The sequence below is a fragment of the Thrips palmi genome, unplaced genomic scaffold (assembly GCF_012932325.1).
Source record: "Thrips palmi isolate BJ-2018 unplaced genomic scaffold, TpBJ-2018v1 HiC_scaffold_17, whole genome shotgun sequence".
NCBI lineage: Eukaryota > Metazoa > Arthropoda > Insecta > Thysanoptera > Thripidae > Thrips > Thrips palmi.
In genome coordinates, this window is record NW_023144626.1 from 5,594,557 (window position 1) to 5,618,642 (window position 24,086).

At 50.6% G+C, this 24,086-nt stretch overlaps 8 protein-coding genes across 10 annotated transcripts; 4 read left to right on the forward strand and 4 right to left on the reverse strand.

Annotated features, from left to right (window-relative positions):
- The first annotated feature begins 467 nt into the window (after window positions 1–467).
- LOC117643446 (lambda-crystallin homolog) lies at window positions 468–2,498 on the forward strand. The gene is made up of 6 exons (XM_034382355.1): window positions 468–809; window positions 1,059–1,246; window positions 1,333–1,541; window positions 1,613–1,770; window positions 1,839–1,981; window positions 2,061–2,498. Exons 1-6 carry the CDS (start codon window positions 781–783, stop codon window positions 2,297–2,299), a joined length of 966 nt encoding a protein of 321 aa, XP_034238246.1. The 5' UTR covers window positions 468–780; the 3' UTR covers window positions 2,300–2,498.
- Window positions 2,499–2,564: 66 nt separating this feature from the next.
- LOC117643447 (60S ribosomal protein L24) lies at window positions 2,565–4,176 on the reverse strand. The gene is made up of 5 exons (XM_034382356.1): window positions 4,024–4,176; window positions 3,838–3,913; window positions 3,276–3,361; window positions 3,026–3,187; window positions 2,565–2,724 (listed from the first exon to the last, which is right to left on the reverse strand). Exons 1-5 carry the CDS (start codon window positions 4,026–4,028, stop codon window positions 2,589–2,591), a joined length of 465 nt encoding a protein of 154 aa, XP_034238247.1. The 5' UTR covers window positions 4,029–4,176; the 3' UTR covers window positions 2,565–2,588.
- LOC117643448 (NADH dehydrogenase [ubiquinone] 1 alpha subcomplex assembly factor 2) lies at window positions 4,104–4,986 on the forward strand. Of its 2 annotated transcripts, none has more exons than XM_034382359.1 (2): window positions 4,104–4,244; window positions 4,320–4,986. In XM_034382359.1, exon 2 carries the CDS (start codon window positions 4,455–4,457, stop codon window positions 4,911–4,913), a length of 459 nt encoding a protein of 152 aa, XP_034238250.1. In that variant the 5' UTR covers window positions 4,104–4,244; window positions 4,320–4,454; the 3' UTR covers window positions 4,914–4,986. The 2 variants fall into 2 exon arrangements, with proteins under 2 accessions (XP_034238250.1, XP_034238248.1); XM_034382357.1 differs by having other exon boundaries at window positions 4,112–4,248.
- A 152-nt stretch (window positions 4,987–5,138) lies between these two features.
- Window positions 5,139–8,569, reverse strand: LOC117643444 (prostatic acid phosphatase-like). Its single transcript, XM_034382354.1, has 8 exons — window positions 8,197–8,569; window positions 7,979–8,077; window positions 7,661–7,900; window positions 7,389–7,574; window positions 7,164–7,287; window positions 6,838–7,046; window positions 6,565–6,742; window positions 5,139–6,493 (listed from the first exon to the last, which is right to left on the reverse strand). Exons 1-8 carry the CDS (start codon window positions 8,317–8,319, stop codon window positions 6,366–6,368), a joined length of 1,287 nt encoding a protein of 428 aa, XP_034238245.1. The 5' UTR covers window positions 8,320–8,569; the 3' UTR covers window positions 5,139–6,365.
- Window positions 8,570–8,944: 375 nt separating this feature from the next.
- LOC117643693 (speckle-type POZ protein-like) lies at window positions 8,945–13,598 on the forward strand. 2 transcript variants are annotated; one of them, XM_034382736.1, is made up of 4 exons: window positions 8,945–9,102; window positions 9,837–9,880; window positions 12,483–12,653; window positions 12,816–13,598. In XM_034382736.1, the coding sequence occupies exons 3-4, from the start codon at window positions 12,484–12,486 to the stop codon at window positions 13,438–13,440; spliced, it is 795 nt and encodes a 264-aa protein (XP_034238627.1). In that variant the 5' UTR covers window positions 8,945–9,102; window positions 9,837–9,880; window position 12,483; the 3' UTR covers window positions 13,441–13,598. The 2 variants fall into 2 exon arrangements, with proteins under 2 accessions (XP_034238627.1, XP_034238626.1); XM_034382735.1 differs by having other exon boundaries at window positions 12,483–13,598.
- Window positions 9,345–11,257, reverse strand: LOC117643694 (protein Fer3). Its single transcript, XM_034382737.1, has 3 exons — window positions 11,187–11,257; window positions 10,630–10,820; window positions 9,345–10,542 (listed from the first exon to the last, which is right to left on the reverse strand). Exons 1-3 carry the CDS (start codon window positions 11,193–11,195, stop codon window positions 10,062–10,064), a joined length of 681 nt encoding a protein of 226 aa, XP_034238628.1. The 5' UTR covers window positions 11,196–11,257; the 3' UTR covers window positions 9,345–10,061.
- A 142-nt stretch (window positions 13,599–13,740) lies between the features above and the next one.
- LOC117643695 (cytochrome b561) lies at window positions 13,741–22,158 on the forward strand. The gene is made up of 5 exons (XM_034382738.1): window positions 13,741–13,924; window positions 20,538–20,777; window positions 20,869–21,077; window positions 21,159–21,313; window positions 21,396–22,158. Exons 1-5 carry the CDS (start codon window positions 13,741–13,743, stop codon window positions 21,559–21,561), a joined length of 954 nt encoding a protein of 317 aa, XP_034238629.1. The 3' UTR covers window positions 21,562–22,158.
- Window positions 22,153–24,077, reverse strand: LOC117643689 (putative GTP-binding protein 6). The gene is made up of 2 exons (XM_034382730.1): window positions 23,987–24,077; window positions 22,153–23,889 (listed from the first exon to the last, which is right to left on the reverse strand). The coding sequence occupies exon 2, from the start codon at window positions 23,780–23,782 to the stop codon at window positions 22,223–22,225; it is 1,560 nt and encodes a 519-aa protein (XP_034238621.1). The 5' UTR covers window positions 23,783–23,889; window positions 23,987–24,077; the 3' UTR covers window positions 22,153–22,222.
- Window positions 24,078–24,086: the final 9 nt, after the last annotated feature.

The following is a 24,086-nucleotide window of genomic DNA, read 5'->3' on the forward strand; positions in this document are numbered from 1 at the left end:
CCCGGACAGGCTCGCTCTCCGAACTTACCCGATTGGCCGAGCGGTTGGGTTCCCCGCTACCTTTCGACCAATCCGAGACAGGCTTGTCGCTAAGGCACGTCGTATGTTCGTGTGAGGAATACTCGTTGACGTGGCGGTGTTGAGAGTGAGTGAGCTGGCTGCGCTGGTTAACACGTGCTGCTACTCCGTCTTTGCTCTCGGTGCAGAACTGGTGGAACCCGTCTCGCGTCACTGCACTGGACTCACTGGCGGGGCGGAGGCCCCCTGCCCTGTAGACTGATTCGAGAGTCGTTTTCGTCGCGCTGTCTCTCTCGCATTCCGAGGGCGTCCCGTGTAGGTGCGAGCGAGACGGAATCAGTCGGCTGGCCCGAGGGACCGGTCCCGGTCCCCATCCACGGCGATACCCCCCGCCTCTCCGCCCACGCCTCTGTCGCGTCGCCTTCGCGCCGCCCGCCGCTTCGCGCCACCGGTCAGGCGTCGGCGTCAGGCGGTCACCGAGCGAAAGCATTTCTCCGCTCGCGACAGCAGAGAGAGCGGGGCGCCAGGCCGTCAGGACACCGAACAGTCAGTTTTTCGTGATAACGGTTCCCTTCATACGCAGCCCTCAGATAAACTGGCCGGGTAAACAACGCGACCCCGCGGTGCCCTGTGTGCTAACACCAGCTAACGAGACCGAGAAGCAAAGGCGTCCTCCGCAGCAGTGTAGCAGTCACCCGACAAACGATCCCCTGTCAACACGGTCCGCCCGTCTAGCTCGGCGAGAAGACTAGGCAATCGAAAATGGCAGAAACTGTCGGCATCGTTGGAAGGTAAGCAGGCGTCGAGCGAGAAACGCTAGTTGATCTACGATTCGCGGAAACATCATTATGCTGGCGCCAAGGGAAGGGCGTAGGGTGGCAACGTTGGTGATCTGGCAGCGTTGCCCAAGTCTCTTTCGTTTCCATCACTTTTTCATACTCTCCTGTTTCCGCTTCCTCTCTGGATTTGAAATACGCGGTGAAGTGTCCAGTGCAGAGAGGTTATCATTCCTGTGCTGATGCTGTTTTTTTCGTGTGCAGTGGCCTCATCGGCCGAAGCTGGGCCATGCTGTTTGCTGGAGCTGGCTACAAGGTGCGGCTGTTTGATATCCTACCCGAACAGGTTCAATCTGCCCTGGCTGAAATAGAAAAGCAGTTGTACGAGCTTGAGAAATCTAAACTTCTGCGTGGTTCAAGATCGGCAAAGGAGCAGGTAGCTCTTATTTCAGGTAAGTGTTGTGAATGAAAGCAGCAGCACATCCAAATACATCATTAAATTTTGAAAGTCACAACTTGGTTTCAATTTTATTTTCAGGAACATCCAGTTTGAAGGAATGCGTTTCAGGTGCATTGCTTGTGCAAGAATGCACGCCCGAAGTACTTGCTATTAAATTGAAAGCACTCAAGGACTTGGATGTAGTTGTGGAAGCACCAACCATCATTTCAAGCTCAACCTCAACCCATATGCCATCTGTTTTGAGCAAGGATATGAAGAACAAAGAGAGATTCATTGTTTCCCATCCTGTGAGTAGCCTTGATTGTACTGATGTCCATTCTGATAAATATTTCTTCGACTTACTGAGAAATTAATCTAGGTTAACCCACCATACTATGTCCGAATGGTCGAAATAGTGCCAGCACCTTACACTGAAAGCTGGGTCCCACAGAAGGTTCGGTCTATCATGCAAGAATTGGGTCAGGTTCCAGTTTCTTTGAAGAAAGAAGTACCTGGCTTTTCTCTCAACAGAATTCAGTAAGGTCCCTTCCATTCAATCTTATAAGTTAGTTATGTTTGATTTTTCAATTAAGTAAGTTTTCTAGGTATGTCATCCTCAATGAAGTGTGGCGTCAAGTGGAAGAGGGTGTTCTGGATGTAGCGGATGTTGACAAGGTCATGTCTGAGGGCCTTGGCCCACGGTATGCATTTTTGGGAGCGCTGGAGACTGCTCACCTGAATGCAGAAGGTAAGTAATTTTACCAACCTGACATGCTGTTCAGATGTTAACAAAACTTTATCGCTACCATCCTTGCCCTTGCCCACAGGAATGCAAAACTACTGTGAAAGATATGCTCCAACTATCTACTCTGTCAGCCAGTCTATGGGCCCAATTCCTCACATGCAGAATGAAACACTGAAAACAGTGCATAAGCAGCTGTGTGACAGCATCCCACTTGATAAGCTACAGGAAAGAAGGCAATGGAGGGACACTTGTTTGACGAGATTGTCAGTACTCAAGCAAGAAATGGAAGCTATGCCCAACACAGGTTTAGCCAAGAAGTAGTTCAAAATTCACCAGTGCCAAGTTAAATGGAAATGTGCACAGGGAAAATGAAGGTCGCAATGAAGACCACTACATAATAGCCCAATAATAAGACCTAAATATAAATAACCTCCAGACAATGAGCTTCCTCTAACAATGTTAAGTTATAATAAGATTGTCATATCATAATACACAATTAATAAAGCTAGTTAAACCTTAACTTGTCTTGAAAATTTCTCTCCAATGCACTCGAAAGGATATATGGATTTCAAATGAAACACAGAAAGTTGATCACTTAATTTATTGGTGTTTATCGCTTGCCACCGACACGGGGAGCACTCTTCTGTGTTACCTTGGCAGCCTTGGGCTTAGGGGGTGCCTTGGCCTTGGCTGCGGGGGCCTTCTTGGCTGTTGCTGCCTTAGCCTTCTTGGACTCCTTGGCGGCACTGTTCACAAAAGGATAACATTGTTAGATATGACCACCAGGGGGCCTTAAATATTAAAGAAAATAATGAGACATCACAGTTCATGAATTAAACAAAATTTTGAATGTCAGCTACAAATTTGCCAGCAGAGGTTAAGGGAGGGAGTAATTTGAAATAAAAGTAGGGAGCCACAGACAAATAAAGGCATACAAGTAGAAAGTGATCATTGTGATCTTCAAAATTGAGAGGTGGAACTGGTTTAACACCTGATCAACTCAAGCAGTAGAATGAATCAGCAGAGAAAATAAATGTAAACACTGACCGAATAGCCTGGTCTCGCTGGGCCTTTCGCACTTCGGGCTTCATATTCCTCTTGGCCAAGATGTCAGTAAGGGTGGCACCTACAACAGCCCTCTGGAACTTCTGGGTACGGCGGGTACGCTTCTTGGCAACATCTTCTTCCTGGCCCTTCTTGTGCTTACGCCTGAAAACAAAATGAACGTTCAGTATTATCAGAAACAGACTTACAGGATGACAGTTTCCACACTCTGTCACTCGAATTCCAAACTCACCTGTACAGAACAGTCCATGTGACCTTACGGGGATTCCTCCTCATTTTGTGGGCAGCCTCGCATTTTGAGTTGAGGAAAGTGAAGGACTGCAACACGAGAAACGGAAATTCAGTGGTTACAGCAACGCTAGGTATTGACCGTAAAAATTTATCCGGGTTTGAGGTAAAAAAATCGTTACGACATTTACGAAAAACCCGGCATCCTAAGGCGAACATAACCAATAATGACAGTAAACACTACACCTGCAGTGAGTGTAATACATGAAAATAGATCCAAAACTATCAAGATCTGAGAGACACGCGAACAAAAAACTTGGCAAAGGGACCACCGCCACAGGAAACCGTTCAAAAGAGGCAAAACAACAATAACACGTGGCTTATAACGTGGAATTGTACGAACATAGCAAGCTAAGGTTAAGCACCCGTTTCTACTTTCAAGACTTAGAGGGAATCTTGACAGGATTGTGGTTCAATTAGATGCATTTAAAACGGAGCAAGGCGGGTTTAATACAGACGATAATTTAGATTGAGATAAAAGTAACATTGAAATCGGAGGAACATACCTTGCCATCAACCCTGACCATGGTTTTGCCATGGCCGGGGTAGATTTTGTACCCACTGTACACGCACAATCCAACCCTGAAAACAGGAAATAAGGTTCCATGATTACTCTGAACACAAGGTAAATGATAAAACAGAAAAGTTTAGGCAGATGTTCAAAGATAAATAACGGCCGCGAGAGCGCTTACTTCATTTTCACGGCTTCGGCGAAAGGAAGTGGGAACAACAAAGGAAGACTGAGCAAGGGACGCTCCGCCGCCTTGCCACGGAACCGCGGATGGGCCAAAAGTGGATGCTGTATGAGAAATTTTCAATGCGAATATTATTTTTATCGTGTGAATAGTGCGCTACGTCGTCTGCTTGTATTGTAGCGACGACGCAAGGACAGTGTAATAACAAACTAAAAACTGTTGGTAATTTGATTTTGAGCAGATTGAGGTGACTGTCATTGCAAGATTTATCATCCATGCTTTGTATTTTTCAGGTTCGAGGCATTTGCCTTCACCAATTAATAAAGAAACTGATGCATCTTGTGTGAAACGAGAGGTTATCTTCTGGTTGACTACTGTTCCTTTCGAAGAGCATCTACATCTTTATTTTCTCTGTCAAGAACGGTGAAATGGCAAAACCACCGCGTAGGCTCTTGTATCAAGCTTGGTGTAGTTTTATAGACTCTTTCAAACCTCGAACTTCCAAGGCTGAATTGATGGGTGAAGACATGTTAGGTAACAAGTACTTTGAAGCCAAGCCTACTTCAATATCGCATAGGACTAAGCCTTCGAGATATTACTTGCCCGCCAGTGGAGAAGAGGATTTCATGCAAGAATTACCAGCAGAATGGGAGGCTTGGTTGAGGGGCAGGAGAAAGGTTCCTCCCACACCTGAGGAGCTTGCCAAAAATTATGCAATTATGTTACAGAAGAAAGAAAATGCCAAGAAACTCGAGGCCGAAAGGGAGGGTGCTAAACTATTGGATACTCCTATGAAGCCTAAAGGAATGGAATCTTACCCACAATATGGTGATCATTTTGAAGATATGCCGGGTAGGAACTTGGATCCAAACAGGAAACCGAAGTAATGTTCCGCAAACTTAGCTGAAGCAAGCCATAGTTGTAATTTGTCCTTTATTTTCATTAAATATCTATATCTGATTTGTGTGTTCAATCAAGCAAGTCACCCTAAGTGCCTTTCTATATTACATTTAGGTATTGAAGGCAATAAGGAACCAAATTCATAGATTTACTGCACACCACTGGATGGACAGATATTTTTAGATTCTAAAGGAAATGAAACACAGAGCAACATCTTGGTTGATGCACATTTATTTTCCTCTCAAGAAAAGCCAGTGTAACCAACCACATGCATAAAATGAACACAATTGGAAAACATCACTTAGTAAAACTGCAAGACACTCCTGACCTCTTAACGGAAACCACAAAACCCTCAGAGAGAGGGAAAAGAAAAGGAAGCCTGTGCTGCAACTAGACTTCATTGGCTACAAAAAAAAAAAAAATTACACACACACACACACACACATGGCAACAAAAGGAAAATGCAAATCACAGCCTTCAGATTCAAATATTAAAATAAAAGATCAAAATTGATTAAAAGATTTTTGACAAGTCAGCACATAAAAGCCATATTTTTCAGTCTTCATAATGCCCTAATCATCTAACAACAACTCGGTCCTGATGCAATCATGTATCACCCAATTACAACAAAATCAAATTTTCTTTCCTTTACAAACAGTTGATATGACAATATTAAAAAGGTAAACTCTAACATTGATCAAAAGCAAACTACAATACTTCAAAAATTAGAAAGAATAAGGTCTGATATTTAAAAATTCACAAGACTGAAGTAACTCACAAGCTTATTTGGCAAGTCACAAGTAAAAATAATTTTTAATACAGACTTCAATTAGCAGATTGACAAATCAGCTTACAAAGCAAAACTTAAAGATCAAAGTAAATGCCCTCTACTACTTAACACACCATTTATCACTTTGGCTTTTGTGGCAACCCACCACTTCCTAAATAGCACAGAGGGACAATGCATTTAGTATTCAATTTGAGATCAAATTAAAACAGTAAAAATGACTATGTCCTCTCATCCACTAAAGATGCAGTGAGCATTCTCATAGATTTTTAACACCCATAAAAAGAGCAGTTTGTGACTGAAGACAAAATTACCAAACTATTAAAACTTATCATTTAAAACACCAAGTACAAAACATCACCCCCTTCTGAAACCTTCTCACCAGCAACACATACAATACAAAAGCAATGTTTGCACTGGACATTTCAAAGCAGAATAGATTTGATTGTAATAAATCAATTATCCACATTTGTGACCTACAGAAACAAGGCAAAACCAAATGAAAGAAGTTGAGATCTTCAATTAACATAAGTACAAGTCAAAGTCAGAAAAGATAATGGCAACAAGACTCAATTATTTAGAACACCATGAGACTAGATCACAAAATACATTGAAATTAGGTAGCAAACAATCTCAACGGTGGTTGAAAATTTCAAGCATCTGCATTAGTGCTAACTGTTTGATAGCGGAAAGGATCGTTAATCTGCTGCCTTTGTCTCACAAATCCAATTATCAATACAACTAGAAGAATCAAAGACAAAATCCCTGATGTAGCCAATGCTAGAACAGAAAAAAAAAATTATTCTGTGATCCTTAGAGCTATTGAAGCTAACCAATTCAACTGTACTTACCAGAAATGGACAGGTCATTCAGGTCTTCCGATGAAAACAACAAGTGGTAGTGGCACTCTTTCTCCCAATTTTCAGGAATTACTGATTTGGTGAGGCTCACAAATTTGTCAAGTTCACACAGTTCTGAGCAACCAGGTAATGTTAATGTCCGAGCTTCTGAAGAGTTTTTGTACACAATCTGTAAAACAATATTTTTCTTTGAATTTTTTAACTTACTGGCATGGTGAAACCAATATTATTGATAATAGTGTTATGATGAAAAGCAAACCTTACCGAAACATAGTAGGTATTTTTCAGTCTGTAAAGCTCAGCCAACACTGTTGAGGCATATGGTGGGCAATGGCGTTCAAAGATTCCAAGAGTACTGAGAATGTTTGCAACAGTTGTATCATGTGCGGAGTATATGTACATTTTCCGATCTGGTTCCAGAGTGCCAGCTCTCTTCTTTTGAAAATGATCAATCCATTCTTTGACAAGGGGCCCTGAAAGTAATAATTAAAATACTCTAAATACCCTTTCAAAAATTTGCGAGTGCGAAGTTGCCGAGCAGTTTTTAAAGATGGAAGCAAACAAAGAACAAAATATGCTACTGTCATTACCTCCTTTAAGCCGACGCAACTCAGGGGTATAAGCTGGCAGAGCAAAACTCCACTGAGCTATTGTTCTCAATGGCTCTGGATATACAGGTTTTGTCCACTCTGGAAGAGTCAAGTTTTTCAAGGTCTAGAGAAAAATGGGAGGGAAGAAAGATCATGACTTTGTTAGTACATTTCTATCTTGGTTGCAATTCTTTACCTACATGTTTCAGTACCATTCAAAATTACCTCAATGAAAAGAGTGCTATGGATGTATTCTGCATTTTCAATAGTTTTCACTTCAGAACCAGTATGCAAAGAAAGATATTTGAATAAACCCTGGTACTGTTTCTCCAAATCCTTGACCTCAGGCAGATTTCTTGCTAGTGCAAATTCTGCATCATAGCGAGGGCAAGGCTTTTTCATGGCTAAAACCTAGAATAAAAATCGAGGTATTCTAAAGATGAAACACAAAATGACAAAAGTACATAGTAGCAGAATAGAACCATTCAAAAACTTACATGGTCTAGATGTTCAGGAATGGTGTGGATTGGGATAGGCTGCCATTTGAGATTAGGTTCAAACATTCTTGAACCTCTTGGAGGAAAAAGCCCAGCCAAGTTGCTCTCAACACTCATTAATGTTCGGTCAACATCTGTACTCTGAACATACACATCCGATTTGGCATAGTCATTCTTCAGTAATGATATGTATCGTTGCCTTAGCCAAAGGCCCAGCTCATAATGCTGCTTCATTCCAACCTACACACAAAATATCACAAGGTGTTATAGATAAAATCCTGATGAAACTTTGTAGAATCGTAGAAAGCATGAGCTTACTGTGGTGAGCTGACCCCAGCCCGTTGACCAAAAGCTCGAATTGCGGTATGGATCCATAGGGTAAGGATTCACTGGAGTCCTATCTCCATGTCGAAAGAGCTATTAGAAGGTAAATAGATCCATGATGAAAGACATGACACAATAAAGGGATTGGAACAGGTAGCGTAAAGAAATGGGGATAGATCCAACTCAACAGAATGGTTCCAAAATGAACTCACCACATTGACCATGACAAGCTCAGGAGTCGCATCTTCGGCGTGAGACAGTGCAAACGTCGCAGACAGACCCCATGCGAGCACCAACAAGTAGACCCATTTCAAAGTCGACCGGAAGACTTCCATTGTGTTGTTGCCTTCGCCTTCACTGCACGTCCTTAACCTACAACGGGGATGCAGTTTTCAGGGGAGGCGAGGATGCGCCGCAGCAAGCCCAGCCATGGAGAACGTTTGGCGAAGAGTGACACGGAGACGAGCAGGAACTCTGCACGCTGGCGAAAGGCGAGACGGCGAAGTCGCGATAAACAGTCTGTTTGTGGACAACAGCTGCTGGGTGATGCGTCAAGCCAGGGGGTAAGGGGAAGAGGGGAGAGGAGGGAAGGGAGGGGAGGAGAGGAGAGGAGAGGAGAGGAGAGGAGAGGAGAGGAGAGGAGAGGAGAGGAGAGGAGAGGAGAGGAGAGGAGAGGAGAGGAGAGGAGAGGAGAGGAGAGAGGGAAGGGGTTGGTCCTCCTCACCCCCGTGCGATAAGGCAAAATCAATTTAATAGTATAGAATAAGGATGTAAAAACTACGTTTTTCCGACGACTCAAGCTTAGTTTTCCTCTGCTGATGATCAATATTTTGCAAAACCTTCGTTTCGTTGGTTTCATCCAGTTGGCACTACTGCTACACTCACACACACAAACACACACTCACTCACACAGACGCCTGTCTGTTGTGTTCTTGTGTTGTGCCACCGGACCGGAGTGTTGAATGCTGAATTGACAATCCGTTCTCTGGTGATTAGTGACGACAGAGGAATGAAGACGCGCCGACGGACCACCAGCCCCGAGTACAAGTTGTTGTCCAACCAGGAAGTCGGCAATAGTTCGTTGTCAGAGTCGGATGCCGCTAGCGAAAGCGACACAGGTAAGTCCTGTCTTAACCTCTCCCCCATATTGCGGTGTCATTTGAAGGGGTACTGCAAAGAAAGAAGAAACACGCACTTTGCGGTGGTGGTGAGAGTGCACATGTCTTTATCTTGTGTCTCCTAATCCGTGCTGGCGAAACTCTTATCATTTCTGTTTTATTTTCCTATCTGTCTGGCAAATATAGCTGGGGAATGTAAAAAGTGGCATTGGATCCTGATTTGTATGGAATAAAAACACTGATTTTGATGGTTTAAACCATTATTTTATTTTGAAAACATAACATGAAGTAACTGTTTACATGCTGGGTAACCTGTAATGTGGGGTAACTTTGCATGACTCATTCATTGGTTGATGATCATGCGTGGCTACCATGCATTCAACAAGTTCTACTATAATATCACAATAAAAGATGAAATAACAGCATTCTGTGCAGAAATGATTTTTTTCTCACGTTTGGATAAGAAATGGGGACACTTTAACTCTACCCCATAAACTACAAAACAATCAAGATTTTTAAAAAAAATTAACTTTTGCATCACCTTCAGGTGGATGTTACTTTTGTTAATGTACGTAATTTTGTCAAAATTAGCAAATTATTTCGTGCATCTAATTAATCCATCTTTAAGATAATGCACGAATCTGCCTCTGTCCTGATCAGGGCCTTGTCTCCCCGCCTCTTCTAACGTCTCGGAAGTTTCATAGTCTTCTTTTCTTTTGCTTTTTATTTTCCAGTGCCATTGACTTAGAGTTTTAGAGGCAGGCTTTTGCAAACCGAGGTGAGTACACACAGTAGTCTTGCTGTAGTTGTTCGGGGCAGCAAGGGGTTGGGTGGGCCGTCAAGGGACGTCGGTTTCCTGGTTCGGCGAGGGAGGCGGAGAGGCTCAAACCGTAGGCGTGGGCTACGGGCTCTGCTTGGCCTCGGGAGAGCTAGGGGAGCCAGACAAGCTGCGCTACACGCTACGCCGGTATGAGGGGGTACGACGGGTAGCCGCGCTGGCTGGGCACGCCCATCCCGTAGGCCTCGGTGGGCTTGGGGGACGGGGCGCAGCCCGCGTCGCCGCCGATGAGCTCGCTCATGAAGGAGATGTAGGTGATGGCGAGCCGCAGCGTCTCGATGCGCGACAGGCGCTTCTCGTAGGCGAAGGTGGGCACCTTCCGGCGCAGCTTGTCGAAGGCCTCGTTGAGGTTGTACATGCGGCGCCGCTCGCGGATGTTGGCGGCGCGGCGCTGTGCCATGGTGGCCACGCGGCGCCGGGTCTTCTTGCTGCCGCCCGCGCCGGGGTTGCCCACGGAGCTGGGGCTGCTGCTCAGCGAGCCCATGGACGCCGTGCTGCCCGGGCCGGGCTTGGCGGGCACGTCCTGGAGGCCGCCGCCGAGACCGGGCATGCCGCCGCCGCGGCCGTCCAGCCCCACCGCGTTGACGGGCACGCCGCCGAACCTGGAGGCGGACAAGCACATCGCCTTGTACCCTCGAGCACCTTGAGGCACGTACGCAAGTGCGAACAGTATGTTCGCCGGAACTTACCTCTGCGGCAGCATGCGGTGCGACTGGGGGTTGGCGCCGCCCACCCAGAGGTCGGCGGGGAAGCCCGCGGCCAGCAGGTCCGCCGGGTGCGGGTGGTGGTAGGTGGGCGCATGGTGGTGGTGGTCCCACAGCGCGCCGTAGGGCGTCAAGTCCCCGTACCCGGCCACGCCCAGCTCCGCCGCGCTCAGCGCCTGGATAACCAAGCAGTCCTTGGGTCAGGCGATACCCCACGCCAGAAACTACGAGCCACTCCTTCTCGACGCCTCCCAGCAAAACAGGCCTATCTTTTGCATAGCTTAAAGATAGGTCAGCAAAAGAGGCCCATCTTTTCCCATAGCTAAAAGATTGGCCTGATTTGCTGGTAGGCGTCGTTTTGAAGAAATGGCCCGTCTTTACACCACGCGCGGAGCCTTGGAGTCTGCATGGGGGTTCCCCAAGGCACGGGGTAGAGACGGGCGATTTCCTTGAACGTCCCTCGACATAGAAATGGACCACTTCTCCGTGCTCGTGCGACGGCGGGGTCCTTATTTCAAAGCACCAGGGCGGCCGTTGCTTACCGACATCATAGCCCCCGCGTCGACGTCACTGGCGGCGGGGCATCGCGCGCCTCTGCGGCTCGGGGCTGCGCTGCTCCGACTCGATCCTCCGCGACGACGTCCGGGGCGGCAGGACTCTCGGGCAGGGACCCTCGCGTCGTCCGGGTGGTCGCGGGGTGCGGTCCTCGCGGTCCTCGCGGTCCGCGCGGAGCGCGGGGTGCGTGGCGGTGGCGCGCTCGGTCAAAGCAAATCTGGCGTGATTCTGAGGGCCGCGCCGGGGAGGTCGGGGAGGCTGCCGCACCCCCGGCCGTGTGGGAGGAGCGAGGACGGGGTGGGGGGTGGGGGTGCAGTCGGGGTACAGTCCACTCTCTTGTCTCTCGCCACGGGCTTACCTTCCGTGTCTGCGTTTGAAGTGGCTGGGACCACACAGGACGTCGTCAACTTGACCACCCTTTCTTGGCAATTGCTCCTGTGTCGTTTTAGGTTCACGCATGTACCACGGACGTGAACGACCAGCACCATTGGGGTGCATTATTTTCCTTGAGCGAATCCTCTTTTCCGCCCGTGCCTTGACGGCGGCTCGTTACAGATTCGCGCGTCGTACTTGCCGCGCGTTTTGCCTATTTCGTACCTGCAGGCGGATCGCTCTGCACGTTGACTAGGGGTCATGACGCTACCCCTCCTTTCCCCCGCACGCGCTAGAAGCGCCCAAGCTTCCTCTCCGTTGTCAATAGTTCTGACACAATTGTTGTGAATTAGCTCCACTTGGATTGCCTAATCGGCGCAGGCTAGGGCGCTGCTTGCCTCGGAATGCGAAAGGTCCGCATTTTGCCTAAGATAATCAATGCCGGCACCCAGGATGCGCACCTGACGGCCTGACGGCCTGGCGGGCGGGCTTTGGATGCTGGGACTGTACCATTGATCCGCGAGGGCCTTGCAACAGTCGGCGCCATGTGTTACCGCCACCCCGCGCGCCCATTGGCCGCCTACGCGAGCCCGGCAGCCAATCCCAGAGCGGCCACCCCAGCCGTCGAGGCGCCCCGAGCCCGGCAGCGGCGGCAGCCCAGGGGCGGAAGGGGCCATGTTGGGATGGGTGTTCCGAAGCCGGAGCCAGGGACACACCTCGTAGAAACCCTCGAAACACACCGGATGTCTCAGCCAAAACGACTCTAACAGGCTCTAGGGTCCAAGGGTGCACTGGTCGCGACCGCGGCAACCCTTAGTGGCGTATGCGTCCTGCAGCAGTGGCAGCAGGTCCCCGGAAATCGTCGGTGTGAATGATGTAAACTTAGTGCTCCGTTTTCTTATTCCTTTCAGAATGCCGGTGAGCCAGTTGCCAACCTTCCATCACATCCTGGCGGTGGCCGAGATACACGTGCCGGATGCGATGTGTCTCAATCCCAGTTCTTACTACTGGAATCCGCCTACCACAACCGTTAGTCGCGACGAGCCACGGCTTTGCATCTCTTTCACAGTGCAAACGGAAAGGTATTCAGAAGGGTACCCTACCAAAATTAGTATTACGGAGTATGAGTGCACGTGTCCTACGATGCTAGAAGTGATCATTACTAAAAGAGAAAAAACAAATTATCAGTCTATTAGTCGAGACATGTCACCGGGGATGAAGAACTGGCGACTGCCCTCTTTCAGAGTGGACGAGTTGCGCTGTTTCACGGTGCAGCTCAGGGTCTACGCTACGCCGGAAGTGCAAGTGTCGACGCTGGTCTCCAGACTGAACCAGGCCCGGCTGCAGGGAGACCCCCAGTGCGACGCCTCTCTGTGCGTCGAGGGCGAGTGGTTGCCGGCGCACCGCCTGGTGCTGGCCACGCAGAGTCCCGTCTTCGCCAAGATGTTTGGGGGCGACTTCAAGGAGGCCGGCGACGGCCGCGTCCACTTGAAGGACGTGTCCAAAGGCGCGGCCGAGTTACTCTTGGAGTACATGTACACCGATCGTCTGGAGAAGTGCGAGGGCTTGGAGCTGGAGCTGCTGGACTTGGCGGAGCGCTATTGCATGAACCAGCTCAAGCAGGAGTGCAGGCTGCTGCTCTGGACAGTGAATGCGCCGCGCGCCCTGCAAGTGCTGCGAGGACTTCCAAACCCCCACGTCGATGCAGACACGAAGAAGCGTCTGGTGCGGATCGTGGTGGACAACTGGAAGGCGACGACTGAATCGAGCGAGTGGCAGGAATTCCAAGCGGAGAATCCTTTGGCGGCCGAGCTTCTGGTGGCCGTCTCTTCCAGCGAGCTGACGGTGTCGCTCATGCAGCCTGTCTAGTACTGTAGTTGTTTCTGTACAGTGCTTAGTGTTTATTTCCTTTCCAATTATTATTTCTACGATTTCTCAGTATTAGCATGTCTGCAAGTTCAGTGTTTTGATCCCAAATTGATCGCATAAAGGTTCAAATATATTCTAATAAAATTTGCTTTGATTAGTGTGTGTTTACTCTTTGGGGCGTTGGTGGGCTGGCGGGCAGCTATCGCTGATGAGTAGGCACCTGGCGGTGGCTCGCGCAGCTCGCGCGGCCGGCGTCGTGCATCCGAGTGGCGACGCGGGCGACGTCGCGGCAGTGCAGCGATGGCCGAGCCCCAGACGCCGGTGCCCGAGGCGGTCCGCGCCAAGGGCGTGGAGGACGGCGTTGTCGACGACGAGCTCCTGGGACGCCTCGTCGCCGTGGTGCAGGGCGGCGCGCCGCCGACACAGCAGGACGCCGTGGTGCAGGGTGCGACCCAGGCCGCGACCGCGCTGCCAGGTACCCAAGGTGAGAACGTCGCCGTGGTCCGGGAATGCCAGTCCGTGTTCTTCATTGGCAGTCCACCGCCAGAAATCCCCAGCGTTTTTGTAAATGTCGCAGAAATGTTGTTGTTGTCGCTAATGTGATCTGATTGCCGCTCCCCTCGCACCCTCGGCGCCCTCGGCTTGGCGGCGGCCCCGTCGACTTGTTTTAATAACAGCTGCCTCGCTTCATCAGCCGGCCACCCCTTCGCCCTCTCCCCCATGTTGGCCATGCAGCGTCGCCGCCCCTCCCATTTGTCATAAAATGCTTGATATTGGAACACTTGCAGCAGCGGGACGAACGCGCTTATCCCCCAAAGCAGAGCAGCTGCAAGTGCCTGGGCCTTGGCCTGGGCGGTGCACTGTGCCCTATCTGCGCAAAATAACTATGTGTGGAGGGACGGACCATTTTTTCGACGCATTCAATTTTGCTTCTGTAAAGAGCACAGTTCGGTTTGACCCCTCTGTTTGAAAAATTCCCGCGTGTAGACGTCGGCCTTGCATTGCAGGCCTTGCACATCGCCCGCGTCGCTTCGCAGCTTTCCAGACGGCCCCGCGCTCTGCAGTTTGACCATTGTCCATTGTGTCGTGCCGCATCGACGGCCTCCAACCGCACCGAGGGCGGTTTGTGCCTCTGTCTCTCTCGCGCACTCATGGACAGCCCCATGAGTGCGACAGAGACAGAGTGACTGAACGACCCGCGCTGGCTCGGCGGGCCCGGGTGTTGTTTTCCTCCGATTCACTTGTACTCGTGGATCTGTCCTCGTAACGAGATGAGCGCCGGGATTAGGCGCGAGGGCGAGGGGTGCTGTCATATCACGCCTCTAATTGTTTGACGGCGTGTTGCTCCCCTATTGTCGCCGCGTGTCCCCCGCCCTCCGCGCGCGTGGCGCTGCAAGCGCTGCATAGGCAGCCTGTCGCCCTGTCTCTGTCGCACTCAGGGGGCGTCCCGTAGGGGTGCGAGAGAGACGCCGCGAGACCCCTCGGAATCGCCCGCCAGTGTGCGCACCCTTCTTGACTTTATAATCTCGGTCTCGATGGTGCGGTTTTAGGCTTTTAGGCCACTCAGTGAGCGGGCAGTTGGAGCGCGAGCGACGGACCAGCGCTCGGGGACGCGAGCGCGCGGCTCTAGCGGAAGAAGCTGCCGCTCTATGAGCGCCACTCTTCAATAATCCCTTTCCTTGCTGAAAAAAATAGTCCCTCTCCCAATTTTTTGCAGAAAAATAGATGATAGAAACCTACCAAGGGGGAGTGGGTGCCGCATGGATTCTGTGATTCTTTTGATATTGCGTTTCTCCGGTTTCTGCGTAGATTAGCCCATCGCCATTGCACCCACGTACTTTTTGTACTGACAACACGACAATCCCCTTCACTGTATTTGACGGATTGGCGATTGCGGACACCGCACCGTGGGGGCTGTCTAGCGACTCCGCTGCCCCCCCCCCTCTTTTCCACGAGTGTGAGAGAGACAGACCGAGGAGGGGCGCAACTCCCGGCGGCTAATCGTGGAGGTGTGACCCGCCTCGCGCCTCCCCTCAGCAGTGGCTCGGCAGTGGCTGCGCTGTGATAACTGGATGCCAACAAGCGTGACCGCACCGCGGCGGTGGTCCAGCGCAAGCCGTATTGCCCCGTTTAAAACACATTAGGCTGGGGTGGCTCGGCGTGGCATCGCGTGGGGGAGAGGGAGGGAGGGAGCCTGGATGGATGCGCAATATCGCCTGCTTATGATATTCTCCCCCCCCCCCTTTTCCCCACCTCCCTAGAACCTCCTTCGCTTTTCGTGTTTCTCGTTCCGTTCTTATCGGCGGCCTTTTGACTGTGACACCTATTGGTAGTGGCGAAACTTGTCGTTACACGCAGGCTGCAGAGTACTCGGCAGTCAATTTGCACGTGAACGCGTGTCGGCACTCGAGATAAGATTGGAATGCTTGGGCCGCTTCGGGCTATCTGGCCGATCTGGCTGTGGCTTGAACCTGCAGTTCCGCACGTACCCCATCCCTGAGGGGCGGCGGCGGGCGGCGGCGTGGTGGGGGTAGGCAGGGTTGGCGTCAGCTTGCGCCGCCCTCCGCCCTTTCCCCGCCCTGCGCCGCCCTGCGCTGCCCTGCGCCAAAAGTCAATACTCCAGGCGCTGCCACAGCCCCTCCCTTCGGGTACCCGTTGGCCCCTGTCGACCCAGAATGCTATGCCCTTTCCAGAGGGAAGGCCCAACAACAATGAATGGACCCATTTGACTCGTTGGCCCCTGTCGACCCAGAATGCTGTGCCTGCCGGCTATGCCCTTTCCAAAGGGAAGGCCCAACAACAATGAATGGACCCATTTGACTCGTCGCGTCGCGGTGGTCAACGATGACCTCACGGACACCGTACTTCCAGCAAAAATATACGTCTTGTCTGGTACACCAGGAAATCGGAGCCATCGTCCTTGAACGCGTCGTCCGTTCCACAACAGTTCCCTCGTTGAAAAGCCAGGCGCCGGCACTCGTGTTGACAGTAAGGCGTCGCCCACCCTTGGGCCAGGCAGTGCCTTGCAGGCTGGCAGTCCGTGCATGAAGGCCGCACGCACCGCCACGCCACTGTCGGGCTGGCCACCATCCCAAGATCCGCAACCGGTCCAGAACAACTCGCCGCAGGGTTTCGCACCGAGAAGCCTTTCTTCTAATATAGAACTAGCTCAAATTTGGGTTATTTTATTTTTTCAAGGTACGGGAGGAGGCGATTAAAATATAACGAAAAATTAGAGCAGTTGCACTTGCTTTGCGTTGTCTGGCCGCACGGCACGCGGCTCCGTTCCGCGGAGTAGGCAGATCGGCCACGCAGCCCGCGCGGCCCGCCCGCGCATTCGCCCAGCCTAATCTTTTTCTCCTCGTCAGCGTTTTTTAACAGGTCGGCTCGGTTGGTAATGACTGTGAATCAATCCCACCGCAGAAGCAACTCCTTTCTTTGGCGGCGACGCGACACCACCGCAAAAGCGTCGCGAAGCGTGCACGCCTCATTGCCCGTCTGAAACCCGAGCGGCCGCAGTGCCCTGGCAGCCCTGGCAGCCCTGGCTGCCCGCAGACGGGCGAGCCGTCGCCCTGTCTCTCTCGCACCCCCTCGGGGCGCCCCGTGAGTGCGACAGAGACTGCTACCCTCCGTAATCGCGGCCTGCAGGCTGGCCGGGCTGGCCGCTAAACGCTTTCGGACTCGCATAAATGCCGGGGAATCGACGCGCGGTGGGTATCGACACCGTGGAATCGAAACGCAACGCAACGCCGCACCGCAACGCCCCATCCCATCGGGAAAGCGGCACCGACTCTACGCCGGGCGTCCGTCGCTACGCCGCGCGTGAGAGACACTCAGCGCCAGCCTCCCGCCTTGCGAGGCGTATTGCCGGGGTCATTTCTTGTTCCGCCGACGACGTTCGTTGTTGCAGTCGGAGCGTTGCGGAGGCGGAGTCCGGAAGTGACTCGTGCCGACGGTACCGAGAATGAACGAGTGCCAATGCGGTCCCGTTCTGTTCTGCGCGGTGCAGCCCCGCCGCCCCCGCCCCGACCGTCCTGCCCGTGGACAAGAGTGCCCCGCCGCACCTCGCCCCGCCGCTGCGCCTCCATGCCGCGCACCGTTGGGGCCGAGCCGGCGTGCCCGCCGAGGGGCCTGTAGCGCGGCTAGCCGACCAGTCTCCCCGCGATCAAGGTGCCCGCTGGATGGCCGCCGGGCCGCCGCACCGACGCACCTGGAGCCTAGAGCAGAGTGAATGTGTGCGAGCGTGTGCGTGTGATTACGTGTGACGGGCCGGCCGCAGTCCAGTGGAGCAGCGCCTCCCAGCCGGTCACCATGTCTTCCACCGCGGCCGCCTCCAGCCCCACCGTCGAGTGTAAGTGCGCGGTGCTGCCTCGCTGCCGCTGCGTTCAAGTCTCGGCCGCTGTGCCGCCGTGCCCTGTTCGCCGTCCTCGTCGAGCTGAAGCTCGGCAGCGATAAGGACGTGGAAGCGCTCCTTGGCGGGGCAAACCGGGCGAACCGGGAGGCCGCGACAAACAGACAGGCGGGCAGAGCGTAAATAGGTTTGCGCGGAAAATGGGTCAACTTTGCCTTTCTCTGGGTTTGCCGGTCCGTGGCGTGCAGTGGCGTGGCAGCGTGCCGCGGCGGCGCTCTGCTGCGCTCTGCCGACGTCGTGGGAAGCGCCGCTGTGTCTCTCTCGCCTGTACGGGACGCCCCATGAGTGCGAGAGAGACAGAGCGACGAAAACGACTCTCAGCCTGCAGGCCCGGTGCTCATGTCTGGGCCGCCCCGTGTGTGTACACTGATAAAGGGTTCAGTGGCCCGACCAGAAGGAAAAGCCAAAGGTGTCGACTTTTGGCGTGGCGTGCCCGGCGGCGGGCCTTCGGATTAGCCAACGAAACGGCGAAACGGCGCACCGACTCGGCGGGGCGTGTCGCCCAGTCTGGCGGCCGTCAGCGGACTTCGGTGCAACGAGTGTCGCGCAAGAGACGTGCTCGCGCAACTGCACGAAATCCGAAATCCATTCTGTAGGGTACGTAGAGGAGCGTTTGGAGTCCTGCCACCTGATTCCCGAAGGATCTCTCCGTCGCTCTGTCTTTCTCGCTCCCTCCTGCGGGACGGCCCATGAGTGCGAGAGAGAGAGAGACGATCCTTCGGAATTCGGAATGAGAGGCGGCCACTGCCTGCTCCTCCCTCAGACGCTTACGTAAGGCCTGAACGGTCCGATCCATGCGTCTGCACTACACCGTATTCTCACCGTTCACAGTGTCGATGCACCTGCCAGAGACCGGCACGCGTATTTTTACGGGGCATTCCCTGCCCTGCGATGCCCTTTGGCGGCCCGCATCGCCGCGCGCCCTTTGTAGGCCGACTTTGCCATGCTCGGCCCCAGCCGGCCTCATAGCCCGATGCGACATACGCTGAAAAGTTCGGTGCGTGACTCATTCCGGCCAGTTTAGTCCGCACACTGTAGGATACTGGTGACGATGGTGCGGGGATGCGCCTTCCACCTGCAATGCCTGGGGCGGCGGCCAAGTTCAAGGTCAAGGGCGGCCTTGTTGGCGTGGTCCCGGCGGTCCCGGCGTCGAGAAGTGGACGAAAGGTGCCTCGTCGGCCGCCGGTTTATGTAACGGACTCGACGTGGAGCACGCGGAGCGCGGAGCGACGTCCCCGGTTGTAATCACAAGGCCGTGGCGCAGCCGGTCCAATGATTTAAATCGGACTCAGATTTTGGCCGAAGGCAAATACGCACCAAGCGACGCATTGCAGTGCGGGGGTAGTGGGCAGCGGAGGGTATGCACGCATTTCTGGTGCCGACTGCCAACACACTTTACGTAACTCTGTCACGCAGTCACGCCCATTACGTAAGCTTGGATTTATTTTTACTCTTTTGGGCAGAGGCACACGTCTTGTGCTGGACCCTGGATACGGGGGAATCTGACCTTTGGCTGAGAAAAGCAGACCTGGCCCCCACTTTTTTCTTCCCCCTGTTTACAGTGACGCCGCCAGGTTGACAGTCAGCCAGGCGCAGGAGAGCAATAATAAGTTGACCACTCGCTGTGCCGGCCAATATTGACTGTGGGAATCGCGCGTGCGCGGCGCGTGCCTGCTGGCGCCTGGCTTCCGTGCCTAAGTGAGCGTGAACTGCCGACACCCGATACTCCTGGGACGCTCGGGCCGCTCGGGGGAGCTGGGCTGTCGCGCTGCCGCCGCCACAGCCCCCCGGGCGTGCAACCGAGCCGATTACAAAGTGAGACGTCGACGTCGCGTCACTTTGTTCGGTGGCGCGGATCATCTTTGGCGCGTGCGGTCCCTCCCCGCTCCCCTCCGTCGCTCTGTCTCTCTCGCATGAGTGCAGAGCGACGAAACCGACTCTCTGAATCAGTCTGCTGGGCTTTGCTGCTGTGACAGGAGCAGACGGGGTCCAAAACAACTGGATCAGAGAGATGGAGGAGACCAAGCCCTCCCAAAGTGACTCTGCCTTGGGATGGGAATGCATCCTTGCGTTCCAGGCGTTCCGGGCGTTGCTCCGCGTGGCTCATCAGGTGGCAGGCGGGGGTGGGGGTTGGATCAATACCGCAGCCGGGCTAGGCCGGGGCTTGGGCCGGGGTGCGAACGGGGATAGCGGGGGAGGGAGAGCCGCCCAGGCCGCCCCAGAATCCAGCTAGCGCTTCTAGCGCACAGGGCGAGGACGCGAGGAGCAACAGGAACCCAGGACGAGTGGTGTTAATCTGAGGGCCTTCGGCCACCTGAAGGGCACGGCTTCGTCCTGGCTGCAAGTGTGGGCTCTGCGGGGGGTGCCCGCGAACCCCTGCTCATGGCCGGGGGTGAGTGGACGCACGTGGATGCACGTAGGGGACGTAGCGGTGGAGGCACGGTCATCGCCGGCCACCATATGGACGCGCGTTTTCTGGGTCACTGCTCACATTTTGTTGAACTGGTGTCCTTCCAAAATAGAATATATATGTACCATATTTGTTAACTTTGCTCCATCTGTTCAGGCTTCAGAAGAAATAATTTTATTTCACATGAGTTTAAGATTCTCGCAAAGACTGCTGCATATCCTTTGCGCTTAAAATATTTATTCTGTTGTAATTTTTCTTTTTAAATTGCTGTTGCAGATAAAAAAGCCGGGGAGGGCGGTGGCTACATCAACATGGATGCAGGAGGCACACCACAACAGCTCCTGAAGGGATTTAATCCTCTTCTGGTACTGACAGAAGGACTTGGACTACTGTTGGTGGCCCTAGTAGCTGTCTGGTGTGGACAGAAAGGTTTCGGCTGGAGGGCATACCCAAGTCTGGAATTTAACTGGCACCCTCTTCTTATGGTGATAGCACTTATCTTCTTGAATGGCAACGGTAAGAATCATCACCCATCTTGCTAAACTTCAAATAGAAAAAGAAAAAAATATAATTCTGTTTAATTTTTAATCATTTTTTAATCTTTTAGCCATTTTAACTTTCCGGGTACTGCGCAACAACCGGAAGGTACTTTTGAAGTACATCCACGGAGGTATCCAGTGCCTCACTCTTCCACTGATTATCATTGGACTTGTTGCTGTGTTTGACTCGCACAACTTCAATGTGCCCCCCACACCAAACCTGTACACTCTTCACAGTTGGATTGGACTTGGTGCTGTCATTTTGTTTTTCTCACAGGCAAGTTTTCCCCTAAAAGCTGCCGCATCAAATTATTGTTTCTCCGCAGACTAATTGTCAATTGTCATTTCATTTTTACAGTATGTTGTGGGTCTCACTGCCTTCCTCTTCCCTGGGCTCAGTGCAGAATACAGATCCATCATTCTGCCCTATCATGTTTTTAACGGTGTAGCAATTTTTGCACTTTCTGTTGGGGCCTCCTTGATTGGATTGAATGAAAAAGCATTCTTTGCCCTGTAAGTGCCTGGCAACTTATTGGAGTATCAAAATTAACTCATTCGTTGACATTACGATTTTTCTCTTCTTCTGTTTATACAGCCCGAATTATGGACAACTACCAGGCGAAGCAGTACTGATCAACATGATTGGGGTGGTCATGGTTTTGTTTGCTCTACTTGTTGGTCTCCTTGTTACAAAAGCTGAATTTAAACGAACTCCTCTTCCTGAAGATGGTTCACCTCTTCTGGCAAGCTCTCGACAGTAGTACAAAGCCCATGACCATCATTTCCTATTGACTGGAAGGAAGGAAGGAAGGATGGGGCTGCTTAGTAGCATTACCTTCTTTTGCATAAAATGGAAGTCACTACCCAGAGTTTTACCTAGAAATAAGCTTTTAGCCCTTCCAGGCTTTTATCCTGTAACTGTAAGACTTCATGTTAAATATATCAAGTTGGAAATAAGGAGAGTCGTTGAAGACTATGTTCAGTGGAACTGATTTGGTGCTTTATGGAGTAGATTTGATAAGTCCCTGCTAGTGGTGGATAAAATTTACTAGGGGACCATCGAGTCATACATCATACTTTTTAGTGTTTTCCTATTTTATAACTTTTTTGTTTGGTGTCTTTTCTGCTGTTGTTATATTTAATTATATTTAAGTCCCTATGATTTAATTTGTGGTGCTTTGATGTCTGTGCCTAAAATATGGTATTAATTATTATTACCCTATAATGTGTATCATTAAATATATGTACTTTGATCTTCATTAACCTTTGAATGAATGAGGAAAAAATGTCGAAAAAACAGCATACTGCATACTTAAAACCATAAAATCATTGTGATACATTAAACATGAACATTTTAATTTCTTTGCTCTTTATTTATTTTTTGCAACCATTTTTTGTACAAAATATTTTTAATACAGTATTTCATCCCACATTATTCTTTTTAACAAATTTGTGTTTAAAAATTTCTAGCTGCGACCTTAGTACCAATACAGTAAAAATTGCATACTTATACTCACTATCTAGCTGCATATCTTCAACAGGAAGCTCTCTGCGTATCCACTCAAATTCTTCCCCATATGCTTTTACTCTTAATTTTATCCGTGTCCTTCCTGATGCTTGTAGAGTTAACTTCTCCAATTTATGAAGCATTTCTTCCATACCAAAGCCAGTTTTAGTTGAGACGAAACACGTATTGGGTTGAGCTTTCTTTAGATCTGAAAGCTCATTTTCTGATATACGATCCACTTTGTTCCCAACCACAAATAGTCTCTTCTCAAGATTTTCACCAAAGTTCAAGCTTAAAAGAGTTTTCATCACATGCTCCTGTTGTTTTCGAAAATCAGGATTGCTCACATCCCATACATGAAGAATGACATTTGCGTGAGCAGCGTCTTCCAATGTAGCAGTAAAAGACTCAAACAGCTCAGTTGGTATATCAGTTATGAAACCTACAGTATCCACATAAAGCACTTCTAGGCTGCAAGGTAAGTTGCCTTTGTGCTTTGTGACATCCAAAGTGGCAAACAGTTGGTTTCTTGGTTCCAATTTTTCTGTTCCAGTAAGTGCTTTAATTAGAGATGTCTTTCCAGCATTTGTGTACCCCATCACAGCGACTATGGGATAAATATTCTTAGGATCATTCCTTACTCGTTGGCGGTGTTGTTTAAGGAAGGATACAGCTTTTTTCAATTTTTGTTCACGCTGAGAGAGCAATTCTTTACGAGTCTCAGGCAACATACCTTCAGTACCACCAACAAACCTCCCTGAAGCTAGACGATCTGAGAGTCCTTTTGGAAATCCTTTGACACATTGTTTCAAGTAAGGTATCTCAGCTAAAGCAATTTGCAGCTTTGATTCCTTGGTAACAGCATGATGTCGGAAAATTTGTATAACAATTGTGTATCTATCAAACACAGGGACTTTCAATGCTAATTCCAATTCTATTATCTGTTTCACTCTCAAAATGTCAACATTCACAAAAACAGCACTTATATTCTTAGATTGACCAACTATGTTTTTCAGCCTGTCTATTTGACCAGATCCGAAAAAGGTTGATGATTTAAAATGGTTTACTCCAAGTATTATGGAGTCAACTGCTTTCCACCTTGGCAGAGTATTTATGAGAGCTAAAGCTTCTTCTAATTGCAATTGTGGTGATGTAAGTGCAGCCTCTTGAACCATTTCGTTTTTGATAGCAGATTTCTTAAAAGGCCTCACAAAAGGCTGAATGACAAAAACATTATGTCCATGCTGAGGCAATCTCAACATTCTGTCTGAAAACTCGTCAAAATCAGCATCCTGAAGAACTTTTTCGACATCATAATCCCATTCATCAGAATATCTTCGTACTTGTTGAAAGCCCTCGAGTATGTTTTTTTGGGGGCAGACGTAACCAGGTCTCGTACCGAACTTCACTTGTTGCTTCAGGGCACTGAGAAGTTTCGGAAAATAAAGTAAACGCTGCATTGTAGCACAATGCATGGCTGCTCATCAAGGCAACGTGCAAAGTTGCATAGAAATGGTGTATGAAGTCGCCTTCTCTTTCAAAACACTTTCATGGGGCCCAAGTTATTCGTAGCTTTATTAATCTGAAAGGGAAAGAAAAGCAATAGAAGTATCCTTGAACAGTAGCTGTAACAGAGCTTGATTGTTGTAAGTTTTCATCTTAGATCACAAACTACTTACCCATTAATGCATTTGTTGTTGGACATGCGGCTCCTGCTTGTTGTTTGCCATTTCGCCTTTCACCACAGCAGACGACAGCACACACCACCCCTCTCGCCCC